General features: G+C 37.9%; 1 protein-coding gene across 1 annotated transcript; it reads right to left on the bottom strand.

The window, feature by feature from the left end:
- Positions 1 to 680: 680 nt before the first annotated feature.
- Positions 681 to 16,435, bottom strand: ttc33 (tetratricopeptide repeat domain 33). Its single transcript, XM_058618227.1, has 5 exons — positions 16,258 to 16,435; positions 15,093 to 15,329; positions 9,265 to 9,346; positions 4,397 to 4,528; positions 681 to 1,815 (listed from the first exon to the last, which is right to left on the bottom strand). Exons 2-5 carry the CDS (start codon positions 15,326 to 15,328, stop codon positions 1,441 to 1,443), a joined length of 825 nt encoding a protein of 274 aa, XP_058474210.1. The 5' UTR covers position 15,329; positions 16,258 to 16,435; the 3' UTR covers positions 681 to 1,440.
- Between the last annotated feature and the right edge of the window lie 1,324 nt (positions 16,436 to 17,759).

Below are 17,759 nucleotides of genomic sequence, written 5' to 3'. Positions count from 1 at the left end.
AAACTGGTTCAAAATGATACAAAAGCAACAGTAACTCAAATAACCACTCATTGATCCCACATAAACAAACATCTCTGAAAACACATGTCACAACTTGAAGCAGATGAACTCAAACAGCAGATGATAACACGGGTGTCACTCCTGCAACTTAATTAGGTGTCCTCTGTACCTAATAAAGTGGCCGTTGAGGAAACGGCATACTTGCACAATGTGCCCAACACATGAATCTACTTAAGTGTGCATGTATTTGTGTTTTGGCTTGAAGCGCTGCATTTGGTTTGTTTTAGTAGGAGTTCTTCTGAAGTGTGACAAGAGATGTCACAATAACTTTCACTTAAATGGTGTCACTGGGAAACACTTAATAAGTTTGTTCTGAAAAGAGCTATCGGCATGCTTCCGAGGACAGCATTGGTTAGACCGAAATGGAATTTTTCCCAAACACACACACACACACACACAAACGCTTTCTGGGGTACTTTATAATCCTCTGAAATTTTCCTCTAACCTCACCACAAGACTGGGAGCAGTTGTCTTACCTTGCCTTATCACTGGCTAAGGATTGTTGTTGGTGTGTGTTGTGTGTGCGTGTGCGTGTGCGTGTGTGTGTGTGTGTGTGTGTGTGTGTGCAACTTACTTGAAGAAATCATTAGTACAAAATAAACAATAAACCTAAACAATCATCACACGTAACTATTTATTCACACACAGATTATTTGTCAAGCGTCAGCAGTCTGCTCTTTTGGAGCAGTATGGTCGACAATACAGTTATAGCCACCGACTCCTCACAGGTAGTTAACATCCAGCCATCTGATTAGATGCAGCTTGCTTGATAAAGGCCTTCATCCAGAAGTTTTATTGATTTTAGGCTATCACCACAAAATGAAAAAGCTGCCAATTTCAAGCAGGCACTGTTTTAAATCCTGTTTTTATTTTTCTTTAAATGCTGGAGACAGCTCAAGTGGACGTCTGTTATTTTAGAGCATCGGAAAGTAGATTCTGATGTAACCACAGAGTACATTAGCTGTTTCTGGGCTACTCCAAAGAAACACTCTGCTGTGTAATTCTATAATAAATGTCCACATTAAGATGAAACAGATGTTTAAGTTTGTAGCTTGGCATTAGTAGCATGTTTTGCGACATGTGAGTAGATGCCTCCCTTTTGGTGATGGATAGATGTTTAAATGTCTTCAATCCTTTGCGTGTGCATGTAAACACTTGACATCCATTTTAACACAGTGAAATGGAAAATGGAAAACAGCAAAGCGCCGTTGTCTAAAATTTGCTGCATACCCCTTCACAAGAATTTTTCGCTTCTCATGTTGCCCATCTATGTAATGGCTTCATGCACTCAGAGCAGTTTCAGAAATAATCCAATTCAGTCCTCAAAAAAAAAAGGAAAGAAAGATGGAACCAGGATGACGGACTCATGCTGAGACCAGTTTAAAGTCCTCTCGCTTTGACAAACGTTTCCTTTGATGGTGCGGCTGTGTCCTCTGATCCTCCGTCCCCACTGTGTACATTTTGTACATTTCCCTCTGAATCTACAACCACCGCTGACCTCTTCAGCTCCTCATACCGTGTCTGTCGCTCAGCTACTGCCACGCAGGCGGCCAGCACCTCGTCAGATTCAAAGTCATAGTCCTGCTCGAGCTCGGGGGCATTGAGGATCTGTTTTTTGGTTTCCTCCTCTTGCTGAGTCTTCTCCTTGGTTGCTAGATTTTGCTTCTGTAAACTCAGCGCCCATGCCAGGTCTTCTTGCCACAGCGGACGCTCCGATGGGCACAGGTGGATTGCAACCTGGAAAGACCTCACAGCCTGTAGGGACAGTGCTGTGATCAGCTTTAGGATTCAAACATGTTTTTTCAGAGGTGGCGAAAAGTTGGAGCACTTAATCTGTCAGAAACGCTTACAGTCATCAGCAAGCTGAATAATTAGCTCCAGGTCTTTCAGGTTTATTTGTGGGATGATTGTAACGCTGATGATGAACAGTAAAACACTGGCATCCGTGTAGCTGAGTAAGCAGGAAGCTTGTTTTATCAGCATGTCAACTATCCAGATCGTAATGTTCCTCATGCAGCATTTAATCAGACGCATTCAGGCAGATTTATCTTTTCATTAAGAAGCCATCAATATTCCGCAGTCCACTGTGCACTTTTACAGTGATTGGAAAATGATTGTTTACAACCTTGAAGTATTAGAAGTGACATCAGCCATAATCTGTCTGTGAAAGTGAGATAAATTCACTCTTACACACCAACAGATCAGGTCAGATAGGCAACACCTATTAAGCATGTGTAAAAACTGCACGATTGCTGTGTAATGTGTATAATTCATGCAGAATGTTGATTGAGCCAATTACGTTAAATATGTAGGGAAGTAATAATCCCACGTCTGTCGGTCTCTACAAATCCTTCTCGCCTTAAAGGAAATGAGGATAAAGCATTTTTTTTCCCTCAACGATGTTATTTAAACATCTGATGATGCTGTTGCTATAATCTACACAGTTTAGAAAATGGGTGGCGTGGTCACGGTTACACTATTTATCTTGGCAATTTGAAAAGCTTGTCCGCCTGTTTTCAAATTTCACAAGGACAAGACTGTCATTGGCTTTCCTGCGTCTTTCTTTCCTGGATTTTTGCCTATTTTACTGGGTAGAATTAAACTGAAGCTACAGTGATGCAATGGATATAAAAAAGTACGTTATAATTCATGTGGTCCTTCCAGAACATTTTTAACAGACCACATAGGAAACTACAGACAAGAAGATGCATCTGAGATGAGTTCATATGTTCACGCGGGAACTGAAGCTCAGCTTTTCAGTTGCACCTGTCACCAGTGATACAGTGAGTCACTCCTATGAATTCAACGTCAACCCAAGAACAGAGCTTTGTGCTTGGTCTGAGGTTAAAGGCATGGTGAGGTCATGTCACAAGAGCACCAAACATTAAGCAGAATAAAAAACAATGTCCGTTTTTTTTCTCAATTTGCACGTCAAAGCCATAAACAACGGATGATTTATTCAACAAGTAATTTACTTTATTTTCTGCTCTGATGATTTCCCTTATTAATCAAAGTAAATAATAAATAAATAAGCAAGAAACTAATGGTTGTTTGTTTTCTCGGGGCAAAAGACTTTTTGTTCACCTCTCAATGGGAATCTCACACAGAGCCAACACTGCTGACAACTTCAGGTGCAGTCAAAGGCGACTAAATTGGTTTTTGACACATGAACAATGATTACAGATTTCTAACAAATGAAACTGTTTGTGCCCAAACACAACGCATCATGTTTGATCTTGAACAGACGATAGACTATCATTAAGTGTTTCTTTCGAAAGTATGTTATCCTTCAAAAGACGAAATGCCACTACAGGCAGAAAACTGGCCTCAGGGCAAAGAACAGTGTAATAATAATAAGATGATATATGGGTACAGAGCTGTCATGCTGTCAATGTCGGCTTCCAACATTTTTAAAACAGTAAGAGAAGGGACAAACACCAAATCAGTCAATTAGTTTTTTTCCTGACTTGGGTAGATTCTATTCTTCTTGAGGGGACAGAGATGACTGAAGACTTGGGAAGACAAGGACAAAGAGGAGACTCTTGAAAAAAGATAATAGGGAATCAGTGCACTTACAGTTGCACTAACAAGCACTTAAACATGTCGATGCATACAAAACTTTAAAACTGGACTGAACAAGCCTTGCTAAAAATAGACCTGTGTTTTTCCCCCCTCACTTCCCAATAGCGCTATTACACAAGGAGGTGTGTCTATGTTTGGTTTAGTTAAAAGCTTGACTAACTTTCAACACTTCCTATTGTTTTTGGTGCCGCAGGACAGGTCTCTTTTCTCTAGGACATGTAGGAGTGACACAGCACCACTGGATGAAAGGTTTCATGAGTTCAGCCTCGCTCGCTTGGTTCTGAAGGTGCGAACAAGCGCAACTGTGATCCCAATGTTTCATACACCCACAGGTCCCGGCATGTTCAGGGGCAATTTAAGCAATCGTCCAAGCCCCAGGCACCTGGGTGTGCTTTGTAAGTGGCACTTCGAAGAAGAGACGGTGAAAAGTAGTAAACAGACTGACATATCATAACGGCTCTTAAAAAAAACAAAACAAACGAGAACACGACTAACTTATAGACAGAAAGAGAAACAAGTGGTTTAATACAAAAATCAAACACTGAAATGTGAACATTCCAGTGCAGGCCATTAATGGCTCCAATTTCACTGCCCACCTCATTTTTAAGTATGGGGGAATTGCAGCTTTGTTGTGCTTTGTTTGCCACACAGTGTGCAAAGGAAAACAAGGAGCAAACCACTGCTTCCAAACGACTGTTGAGTGCATCCAACGTTCTGCGTTGTTGTCATGCAGTGTGTTGCCAGCATTACTCACCAAATCCACCTCACCAAGGTTGAGCTGTGCTCGGCCTAGTGTCTGCCAGCCCTCCCACCACAGGGGGCGGAACTTGACTGCCATCTCCGCAGCCTTCACTGCTGGGAACACTTCCTGCAGGATGGTCAACACCTATTGAGACACAGGACAGTGATCTTTAGACGATCTGTGGTTTCAGCATGTGATCTCCTTTTGATGTGCTGATGTACGGGGTGTTCTTGTAACAGAAGAGTTTAATGTTTAATCAGCAACATTATATCTTTTTTGATTCAGGATGGAAAGTTGCTTTGCTCAACATGTAGTTATGAAAGAGGAAGTAAAACCCCACAGCATCAGTCTGCATCTGACCTTTGGCTTCCTCTCAAAAGGATGATCACAAGATCATTTAAGAACTGCCACAGCAAAAATAATATCTACTCTACTTAAAATGTGTAACATAAAATGCATGAATCAAATAGCATGAACTAAACCACTGCTTAAGGAGTAAACCGTGAATGCAGCTGCTAGAGACAATGCTTAGTGTACTTTTTGAATGAGATGTGAGTGACCTGAACCTTTAATTGTTATAATTTTCACCAAAACGTATTGATAACTTGCTGCAGGTCTCAAAATATCCAAAATAATCCAGCATGTTAAATGGTAAAGAAAGAAAAGACAAAGGCAATTGTGGGCAACAGTGGTAGAAATAAGATTTCATATTTTAAACCTAATGTAAAATTAGGTTTTTTTTTGATTGTCTGAGCTTTGGATTGTTCAACAAAAAGACAACATACAAACAAATTAAGGCTGAAATGATTGGTTAATGTGTTTTGAAAGTGGTGGGGTTTTTTTACCAAATCAAAATGTAATTTAGATGTCTCTGTGGGTTCTGGAAACAAATACACAGAAAATTGCCCTATTGGACATGACATTTGGTAACTTGTAACTTGTAATATTATACAGACCATACTTTCAACTGAGAAATTATTGACCAAATTCTTGTTTCATGTAAATGCCTTTAGCCTTAGAGATGCAACTGTAGAACAGCTGCAGTCATGATCACAAGATTACTCCCTGTAATTGACTTAGTTTCTCAATGATACATATGCTTACATTCAACAGCGTCACGCTGAACTCATTACTACCCTCATTAACCGTAGTCTTCTGAATCATCATTAATAGAGATGCTAAATAGATTATTAAAGGAAAGGAGTAAAAGGACACGTTTCTGCTTTACAGTCACGTGGAAGTCAATCTTCTAAGAGCTGATACCACTGCATAGATCTGCAGAACGGTCAATATTTTTATAGATTCTTATTGTTAACTCTTGGACTCGAGCATTGGAAGGGTTTTATTTTCCACTACGGTGCAATTTTCTGTCTGGGACTGTGGCTGTAACATAAGTGCCTAAAACCCTCCTCAGTGCTGCTATGTCAGCTATGAAGATCATATACGTATGTGGTTACACACAAGTTGTTGTTAAGCTACTTTGACACTGCAGAGCAACTGCGAGTTGTCTGTGGATCTCTGTGTCCTATTATGAAAGAGTGCATTATGCACCCTTGACCATGTATTGTGAACATTATTTTGAAAGTTCAGTTATTCTTTCTATATTTTACAGCCTGAATAAGTAAAAAAAAAAAAAAGACAGATCTACTACAATAGGAAAACCAGTTAACGAATATAGTAATTTTAGTGTCTAAGTTGAATCTGAAAATACATGAAAAACATAAATATTATATTTTGCAAACTATTTTAGCAGCTGTGCAGATTCTCTCTCTCCGCATCTGAGTAAACAAAACTTATGTCACGCATTCTGTCAGCAATAAATCAAAAAATAAAGTCTGAAGGGTGAGCTCGAAGTGAGCAAGACGCAGCACAGTTGCTACACACCCAGTGGGAACCAGGTCTTACTGTTATGCAGAATACTATAACAATACTGTAAAAGTATGACAATAATTCTGCAATAGAGAAGTAATAGTAACAGTAATCAACAATAACAATGGAAAATGTGTTGAGAGCACTGAGATAGAAGAATTATCAATTGTGATTCTCAAACATTTTCAAGTGAACTTATTACACTGATAGTTCATTCATTCATTCATTCACTCATTACTTTGAAAATATTGAAATTTCAGTAATACCATGTTATATCCAGACTCTTACCACTTGATAACCAAGCTGGAAATTGCATAACACATAAGACGGCCTTACATTTTTACCTCTTCAGAAAAATGATACTATTATGATGTTGTAACTGTACTGTAATGTGTTGTCTGTACACTTCTGACCAAATAAGGAGAAGCAGCGCTTATGTGATCTTATGTCATTAGTGCCATCCCCAGAAAATAACAAGGAAAAATTAAGATGCAAAACCATTCAGTATTTTCCCATTGATGATATGGTTTAGCTTTATCTTTTAAAACTCTTGATACACAAGCATGTCCAATAATGTGCCACTATTCATTCAACTATCTCCGAGAAGCTCCGAGACTATTAAACTACACTAAATACAAAATAAGGAGTGTCTCTCTACAGATAATGAAGGAGAATATTCATTCTGAAATATAACAAACGATAACCAGAACATCCCAAATAGGACATAATTAAACTTGTGACTTTACCACAAAACCCGCAACACATTTTACGACCACAGGAATTGGTTCTCACAATCTGCAAGATCCCCTTAACATTGAAATCATTCCGGAGGGAGGTGGTGACATTTTTACACTGGGGCCAATGTGCTGCTGGAGAAGACGGACAAAAGCAGACGGATTCAGAGACCGTGATGCAGGGAAGTGAATGGCCAGCGTCACTGTAACCACCCTCGTCATCCAGCCAAGTAATGGGGACGTGACGTGGTCCGGCATAATTTCAGCCTAATGATTAAGAACAACATCAACGCTGATAATGGACAATAGGGGTTGGATGTGTTGTAGTCACACACATGGAGCTGAAGCTTAGCAAAAACAGATGTCAGTGCATATGTCAAATTTCAAGTTAGTCATGGCATAATGCAAAAAAATCCTACAGTGGCTAATGTTATATTAGGCATACAATACTCTGTGTGACGTGGATACAGATGGCTATGAGGAATTTTATTGTGTTAGTAGGAGTAAATGAATAAGAAATAATGAAGTGAGCTCTGTTCCTCTCACTAACTCTCACTAACTCCTCTGGCTTGTACACTCTTCCCACATATGTGGACTATCTTTGGATAGAACGCCTTGCGCATGTTAAGGGACACAGAAAAGCGGCAGCTGAGAAATGAAAGAGAAAAACAGGCACAAAGGTATCAATGAAAACGAGTGAAAGGAACAAGAGAAAATAAAAAAAAAAGGAAAAACAATAAATCTGCTGGAAATATACTGCAGACTTTCAGCAATGTGATCACCATGCTGATATCACTTATCTGACTCAAAGCATACCAACGTGGCAGCTTAAAGAGGGACAATGTGGCCATGATGCCTGATTAATAAATCACATACACAGAACTGCTGGCTATTATTTCCTTGGAATATCCTGAACACAAAACGTCCCTATCAGATATAAAGAAAGGCTCTGTCCAGATGTAAAGCTACACTTCCAAACTCTGCAGGCAGCTGTTGGACCGCATCATGTTTTAGACACACTTGTACCAGGAAACGGCAGAAACATACTATGTGTTAACCATGAGGTCATAGTCCATTTTATCCACATTACCCATAGTCTGGCTGCTGTAAGGACTTCTTGCAGGTTTGGAGTAACCCTTTGGACACCGAACATATTTTATTGATTATAGAGTTAAAAGTATTAATCGAGTAACCTATCAATGGAAAAATAATCAGATACTACTTTGATTAATGATTTATACAAAAGTTCCGGGAGATTGAAAAACATAAAAAAACATGTGGTTTGTTTACATCGTTGCTTGAACATAAAAAAACATACGCAAATGGAAAAAAGAATAATAAAAAAAGTGTGACATTTATGAGTCTTTGTTTGCAAAACCCTTATTCCTATTTATACTGCATATACCACCCATGAATAGGTTTGTAAAAGCAAAAGTGTGCTTTACAGTAATAAGCCTTAGAATAAACCTTTTATATGAACTTCAGGCAAGAGTATAGCTTTACAGAGGCTGCCGTCTGACGCTGTCATGTTTCTACAGCAGCCAAGACGAACAAAATTGTGCATGCCTTTCACGCTTTGAAGTGGAAGCATACGAGGACAGTCACTCTATATCTGAAATGAAGATATCTGTTCTAACCTGGGTGGGAAAGTGCAAACTCAAACTTTAAAAACCCCCATTCGAGTTCAAAATATGCAGTCTAGAACACATCAAACTGTCAGAGGGTGCTATGAGCGCAGCTGGGTCTTAAATCCACTTTGAATGCCCCCCCCCACCCCCCCAGCCTAAAAATGAGTAGGGATGGGAATGTGTATCGGTCAGTTTTGGTATTGGTATTTTCACAATGCACAGACCGTATGGAAAAGAAATGGAAAGAAAAATCATGTTTGGGCTGTTTACTTCTTCATTTTAGGAGAATAATAAATCATGGGGAGTTCGGGGGAGTTCCCAAATATCATTGGAAATATAATATAATATGTGGTTTTATATTACAACTACTGTATAACTACTCTTATTGTACTAAAGACCATACAATAAGAGTGTTAAGCAGATTTTCATTGTTTCCTGACCCACTTTATAAAGGAAATGGGTGGGCAGAGATGTCCGATGTTTGATACAATCTTTAGTTTCACCACTAGATGTCACTAAAACTGGCACAATGGTCCTATAAGACCACCAATAGTGGACAAGAATGGTGACATGGTGATGAAAGCAAGTAGAAGAACATTATCATGCAAAAAAGCAAAAGAGTAAATAAAAAAATAAAAGTATACTGAACCTGAGACTTCATCTCATACAGTAGTGGGTTGTCTGGAGTTAGCTGAATGGCTTCATCCCACTTCTTAATGGCCTCCCAGTGCCTACATAAAATACACAGGGTTCAAACACATATTAATCACACATTTACCATGAGTATCGAAAAAGCAATGTGTTGCACTACTAAATGACTTGTCATATGGGTTATTTATAGACCATACTGTTACAGACTACATTATCAACACAAACACGAGTAAAACAAACAAGCAGTTAACTGGGAAGCCACTCCATGGCCTCCACCCTGAAATGTGACGTTATGTAACATAACATACGGTATGTCCTCACGCTTGTTTCCATTTCTTGCATATAATTATTCTCAGAAGCAGAGACTATAGATGCAAGTTCAAGACCCAATCACAAAAACACAAATTGACAAAAAAAGGACAGCAGAAATACGCAGTACAAAGATCTAAGACACTGTTTAATTGAAGGCAGTTTGAACTTAATTTTATTTAAATGGTACATGGTACCTGAAACAGGTTCTGTCAGCGTTAGTGCCTACATGAGGGGCTACTGAGGTTAAATGGCTGCTAGGTCATGTACTGTGGATAACAGATTTGAATGAGAGAAGAGAAGTGAGGTAGTTTAGTACATTTCAACAGCAGAACTTTATAAATGAATAACATGAGATGTCTATTTCATCTTGACTGTAGGGAGGTCCAACCCAACATACAATACAAAGCACAGTAATGGGGACAGACATGAAAGTGGATTTCATTATAGCTTCATGACTGGAAGTAGACCAACTAGTTTGATTTTTAATTTTTGAATCATAATGAGTCTTGAATTAAAGTCTACTGTCAAGCCAAATACCTAAGCATTTGTATGACTCAACACGAGCTACGTGTGTGCCAGATTCAGAGTCACTTGAGGAAGAGGAGAAAACAAGATACTTGGCTCTTTCTGCCTTTAACACTTCTCTGTCATTATAATAAGTCAAAATAATCATAAGTGATGAAAGCCAGACTCAAGATGAGTCAGGACCAGAAGTTTTTATTTATCATAATTATGCTATAAACCATATACGACGAAGGATAGACCCTTGTGGACCACCCATTTCAGATATAGGACGACCTACCATCAGCAACAACAGTCCGAGTAAAGTAAGAGTGGAACTTTAAGCAACACTATGCAACTTTTTTCTTTTTTCTTTTTTTTTTTTACCTCAAAGTAACAGGTTTTGACAGGTTACTGATTTGTAATCAGGAGAATGGAGGCACTTTCATTCCCTCTCTGCACCTGAACCTCTACTCTGGCACGATGTCAGTTTGTTGAGTGGGTGGGAAAACTGTGAAAAGTGTAAACTAAATGACAGACAGTGACTCAAACTGCCAGAATCAGGCTCAGCAAATTCAGGAGTAATGCTGATCTAAGGGTCACGCGGCAAGGTTTTGCCTGATGACATTACACACAGTAAAAGAAAAGACATGAATAGATGCAAATATCTTTACCAATCAGCGTTAAGATTTGGAGATAAAATGTGGAAAATAGGTGGAAACACCCTTCCCTTTCCTCTTTTCCCTTTAACATGGATGGCGAATAAACACAAATGACCCTGCAGCTTATTTCATGTGAGCAAATGCAGACTCACATGCATGTGTCACTTTAATGCTTGTTGGTGGCCGTGCTCAATGCTGGAGGCAGCTATTGGTAGTTAGCGACAGTGTATCTGTTAAAGCTGTGTTCAAAGCAAGAGATGCTAATGTTGCTTAAGTGATAACAATGTGATGTCCACTAGGGATGGGAATCGCAGGGTACCTCACGATACAGTATTGCTCTCAATACATGGTCTCTGATACTAATAATATCACGATACAACGATACTGTGATAATCAATATAGCAAGACAATCACATTTTGATATCTGTCTAACTGAAGGAAACAAAACGTCCGTGAAAAGTTAAAAGTGACGGATTTCTCTATTTATTCACAACATAGAGAGCAAAGTGCATAAAGTCTATGAATTGAACATGGACGAGGCATCTCTTAACGTAGCTTTCTCAGCCATTATTCCGCTGTGATCTTTTGGTCAGGTAACTTCTGCCAAAGTTTCCCTCATTCATTTGAACAGTGTCATCAAGTAGCGACGTCCAGCGTGTGAAACTGGCAGGGACTGTTTATTTAAACACTTTCATTTGTTAATAAAAAAAATTATTGCTCTGGTGTATCTATTACTGTATTGCACGAGGAAGCAGGACAATATATCACCAGACGGATATTATGACCCACCCCAAATGTCTGCTGTGTTTATGACTGACAAAAAACACCAGCAACATGGAGAACAGTCTTGTCTGGTGAAGTGTTTAAGCATAGACACAAAAATGTGATTTGACTGGCTGCCACCTGTTGTTGGTGTGACTTCATCTAGACCTAGAGAATGCAGTTTGGGGTTTACTCTTACTGTTCCTGTGCCGTTTCTGCACTAGTGTACATTTCATTTTTGCTGGGCTAAAAGATATCTAATAAGACATAGAATGATTTCTGTTCAAGCGGCTTGCAGAGAGAGAGAGATTAGGGAACGGGTGATTTCAAACTTACTCCACAGCACAACCATCCACCTGACTGGCAGTAGTAACACAGAGTGCACAAAGGCGACTGCAAGTTAAACCAACACACACAGGTCCACTGATGCATTAGTCTTAAAGGTCACTGCCGCCTCAATCCACTCAGTCGTCATCCCTCTATATCTCCTAGTCTGTTTTTGCATAGATTAGTTTGAAGGTTGAAGGTTTAAATTTGGTAAATAAATCTTCCTTGTTGTAACATGGGGAATGGACACAATGCAAATGTTCATGCTCACCCCTTTGCCTCACCTGTTCAAGTCAATATTGACTCAACAATCACTTCCTCCTCATAAACTAGGTTATAAATTTAAATCCTGGATGTGACATTGCGTCTGTCTTGTCTATATCTTTTACAGCGTTATTGAGATGAATATCCGGGCACACTCAAAAGCAATTAAAATCACACATTGAGACCAGAAACATCACTTTGTTATCAATATACAAATTACAGCCACACTAGGACCAAAGCATGAGGAAATATATATCACAGGCAGAGAGTGAGGAAATGGGACCGGGGTGAGGAAATCTCATCACCAGATGAAGCAAATGACACTAAAAAAAAAATATTTGGCAATAAAGCCATGCACCACATGAAGCATGAAAGATAAAATGTCTCCTCTATTGTTACAACAATAGATAAATCAAAGGCAGGACAGAAACAGCAAGAGACAAATTAAGAAGGTTTAAAAGAAATATCTGCACAACAGTACACATTCATGTTTAGTTTGAAGACAGAGTGAACAAATATGAAACTAACTGGGATCAGAATCACATTTTTGAGCTGAATAAAAAAAAAAAAAAAAAAGAGTGCAAGGACATCGTGACCATGCCACAGTGCAGTCCAAAAGAATGAAATATCCCCAACACATGGTTTTGTAACCATGTGTATCAAAACTCAACCAATAAACTGACAGGCTAATCTAAACCACAAAACTGAAAATGCAGAGTATTTGAAATATACTATGAATGCCAGACTTGAATTCGAAAGCTCAATTTTTTCTTTGAAAAAAGAAAAAACTGATGCAGCGCGGAGGCTGGGAGCCGAACAAATCAGGAAACTATGTGTAGTATTTGAATGCTGTTGAATGCTGTCTCACAAATATCCCACACCTCCCAACAAGTTGCTATTCAAGATATAAAATGAGACATAATACTACGACTGTATGCCCTCATTTTTTTTTTTCTTCCCGTGTGATGTCTTTGTGAAGGTGGAAACTGTCAATCATCTTTTAGGCTACCTACAAATGCCTGTTGAGCCTTGCCAAAGTCTTTGTGAGGCTGTTTTACAAATGTTGTAGTGTCTGAAGACTCTGAATGAGCTTTCAACCCTCCTTTCAAAAAGAAAATTTATGAGTGAACATGCAGTCATTTTTTTGTTTTGTTTTGTTTTCTTTATTCAAAAACATGTGTCAATCAGACAGACAATGGACTGTCATTACTCAGGTACTGTTGATCAATAAAAGTGTCAGTCAGCCTATTCATACCAAAACTGTGATTAAAGAAAGTATTTTTAGTGTGCTGGAGGACAAAGAGTGTATCTGCATGTTTCAAAAATCCAGATTTCAAAAAAGGGTTAACAAATTGTGGGAGAGCAGGAAATCGTGCCCGACTGCCGACCTGATTAATTCACATAAAACAACACTGGCTGACCTTAAAAACAGCCAAAAGTTACATAAGACATGATGTGACTCAGGACGCTAAGATCACAAACAGGTTCAGAAACATCTTTGTTTTTGGTTCAGAAACATCTAAACTTTGGTTTAAAAAAAAAAAAAAAAGTGAATGACATCAGAAGTCAATGTTGTTAGAGGAGAGAAAAAAAACCTCACCAAGACATCCCTTGCCAGACACCATCTCAAACCTCTGAACGGTCATTATGGAGCAGCAAGCAAGACATCATTTCCCCAGCAAGATCCACTTTCTCCTCACAAATACAATTACAGGCTGTCAATGAAGGCAACAGCATTACATCTTCTGGACTGCAGGGTTTTTCACAAAGTGAAAGTTATTTGGCTAAATGGCCAATTGCCATGAAAGAAATATCAGGTAACAATCTCATTATTGGATGTTTGCTCTGTTTTCTAACATTGGCTTCTATCAAAAGCACATATGCTATAATTACATTTTCACACAGCATAATTGTCAATGACGCACTAAATGGATTTTTAAATTTCAAAAGTGGAGCGATATAAGTAAACGCGAAGCAATATTTAGCATTGTTCACCAAAATGCAAACTCTCCACTAGAGGTAGACTGATTTATCGGGAAAATATTTGCCTTTTTCTTCTTAAATAATCAGCACTGGCTCATTATTATTTACTAATCTGTAATTACTAAAAATTGCTTTTTGACATGCATCATGTATATAATATTTAGTTATACATTTTTCTATTGAAAATGTGATTTACTACAATCTAAATATGCCCCAAAAATATTTAGGATTTCAATATTTAGAGTAAAAGCTGCATGGGTTTTTAATTTTAAATCTATGCAAGAATGATGATTACATATTACCTTGTCCTTTAAAAAAAAAATTTTTAAATAAATATAGGACAAGTCAAGCTAAGGTGGCACACATATTACATAAATAATTGTTTGTTTGTTTGATGGTAATTTTTACTGGTGAGGTGAGTCAGGAGAATTCTAGCTGGGTTGGACATAATGTATTCTCTGTGCAATAGTGCCACCTTCTGGAGAAACGTCAATATCACATATAATTATTGGCAAAGCTGAGCTTTGTTTAACTTCTCTAAAATAAATAAATAAATACAAACATCTCTGGACACTATTATCTATTAGTACACAAATAAATACTCCAGCCTCACAGCAGACAGGAGGTATTAATATCAAACCAATATATCAAACCAATATAACCCTCAGAATAATAATTAACTGCTACAAATCTGGGACAGAATATGAAAATTGACTCTTAAAAGAATAGTCAGATTACATATTGAGCTTATATGTTCAGCATTGGTTATATTGGCTATATTAACTGTCCAGGATTTTAGAGTACACTGTGTGTTTTTCTATTTATTGAAATATCATCAGAAAAAATCCTCACTCATCCCACGAGCATCACAACTACTAATGGTGCTATGTCAATATATGCAGGCAATCAAAGTCAGAAGTTGCTAAACAGATATAGTCACGCATGTTTTTAGTTATGTGTATGCTGTTTTTAAAGCTGCCACTGGAATAATGTGTAAACAGCAACCTTCCCTCACCTGCCTTCTTCTGCCAGAAGAGCACCCTCTTCCTTCAGTCTCTTGCTCTTGGCAGCACAGTCCTCCAGCAGGACCTCCCGTCGCCGCTTAATAACATGCAGCCAGTCCACATCCTCCGCTTCCTCAACTTGACCTGGTCTGCTGTCTTCGGTCTTCTCTGCCTCGGCCTCGAATTGCTGCAAAACTGACTTTGACACCTTCTCACCAACTTTCCTCTTCCAGTTAAATGAAGCCATTCTGTGAAGATAAGTGTGGAGTCACAGGCTGCAAAATGTACCTCACATCTTCACAACAGGTAGTTAACAGTTTTATGAAAATGTTTTATTCATGTTTTATTGAATCAGTTTTACTTTTACTTAATCTGCAGGGAACCAGAAGAACAGGACCTGTATGCATGGCATTGTAAAGGTGTGCTCAACCTTGAATAATCACTCTCACATTTGAAAGTCCAGGGTATTAAAGAAGGCCAGGGCAATTCTTGCGGACCCCAGCCATGCTATGGCAGATGAATTCAGGTTGCTGCCTTCTGGCCGCAGATACAGATTTGTCACCCTTCACTAAACATTAAATAAAACTTGTGTAACATTAAAATGTGATTTATTAAGCAAACATATTGGTACGTTTTTGAAATAGCTGATTTACCTTTTTAAAATATTAAGTTTTACAGAAAAGGCAGTAAGATTTTTTTTTTTAAACCAAACAAAACAAGGTAATCAACCATTCGCTGTTTTCATAATTTATATGGAGAGTTGGGTCGTGATGTCTGCTATCTTTGAAGTCCCTCAAGTTACTGAGTCCGTTAATAAAATGTTTTGAAAATGTCTATGTGATGAAGATTTAGTTTGAAATGTAGGCTACAAGAAAAGTCGCAGCATTTTTTTGTTTTTCATCGGATAGTCGCGTATATCACTCAGCACAGTTTGGTGTTTTCCAGTAGTAAATAACATATGAATGGTAATTTTAAAACCACAACTCAAGAACTGTGATAAATTAAGCCAAAAACAATAACAAACAATGTCAAAACAAAGCTAACTAATGTTAGCAGTGGTCGCTTGTCTTACTTATACTTGCACAATACACGCTAATAAAACTGCATTCTATTTAATTTTGTCAAGGACAAAATACATATTGTTATGTGAAGGTAAGTAAAATAAAAGTGACTTACAGGTTTCCGTGGGCAACAAAAACAAGCTAGCATAAGCTAAAAAAATAGCCTTATTTGTGACGACCCTTGGTGATACGTTCAAGTCCTCTCGTTTAAATCGAAATTTCTACTACTCAAATCATAAAGAAGGTAAACGCTTGTAATAGATCAAAGAGCAAACCACATTGTAACGCATGCCTCTTCTAATAACAATGTGACAACACATGGTTAAAATAACGCATAAGAACTGACAACTCTGATGGTTTTCCATTTTCTTCCAAAATTCCAAAATTTCCAATGTTACCTGAATGCAGCATGACCCGGAAACTGTGGATGTTTCTATTAATGCTTAAAGAAACACTAACCCATAGTTTTAAGGCAGAAAATCTGGACCTTATAAATCACCAATTACATTACATTAGTGTGGTGTTAAAGACATACACTATAATACAACTGTTCCCCATTAATCTGGTTAAAGAACACTACAACTTATTTTGTTGCAGTTGGACGTTGTAAATAAATAATTAAAAACAGTCACAACTATGCCATGTTCAGTTTCTTTAGAGTTGCACAACTATTCTATGTCTGTGTTATTCCTAATAAATTAAATAAATCTTTATTGTCTAGTAAGTCTGCTAAAATACAAGAACCAGTGAAAAACAAGTCAACGGAACAGTGTGCGGTTTAGCAGTTTATTAGGCAGTTGTGTATACAAATGATTCAAACACTGTTCATTCAGATTTACACTTCAATCTGGTGGGGTCCCTTTACACGCCACAGAAAAATAGAACATTTTAAGCTGTAGACAGACCAACTGAATTCAACTGCTTACAGTCTGTAAGGTAAGTATTCCATGAGCTGTCAAAAAGGTCACAGCTTCACACATTCATCTTTCCCACAAAACCAATCATGTAAGACATGATAACAGTTCTGTCACCAGGACTTGCAACTGCCCCTCCAAACTAAAACAGTTCAATTATATTTTTTCCATGACCATAGTGCATTGCTTTTCCATGACCTCTATAAGTCATACTCTCTAGTTTAAAGGTGAGACATAAAGGTCAAACATTAACTTGGATGTAAATAATAACTTTGCTGGACAAGAAGACAACATAATATAATTTTGTAATTTTTTTTTTTATAGACGTAGTACATCTGTGAAATGAAATATAAAACGGTTTATGTAAATGAGATATATTAGATTTTTAATGCTGAGGTAATGTTGAGAACATGCAAACTTCTTTTTGATACCCAGTTTTTAACTTATCAAAAGACCATAATTTAAATCTAGTTTTTCTAGTGCCATTATTTAAAATTGGAAGCAGTTATTGACATCTACAGAAGTTTGACAAGAAGCACCAAAACTTTGTGCAGTTAAGAGTTTTGTCATTTTTACCCCAAAATGTCAACACCTATTAATATTTTGTTTTTATTAGGTTCCAATCATTTTGATAAGCAGTATAAATTCCAACTTTTACCCACATAAAACAAATGTTTGTGATAATGGTAAGGGAGCCAACCTG

This window comes from Solea solea, chromosome 19 (genome assembly GCF_958295425.1).
Source record: "Solea solea chromosome 19, fSolSol10.1, whole genome shotgun sequence".
Lineage (NCBI taxonomy): Eukaryota > Metazoa > Chordata > Actinopteri > Pleuronectiformes > Soleidae > Solea > Solea solea.
This window is presented reverse-complemented; position numbering and strand designations above follow the sequence as displayed.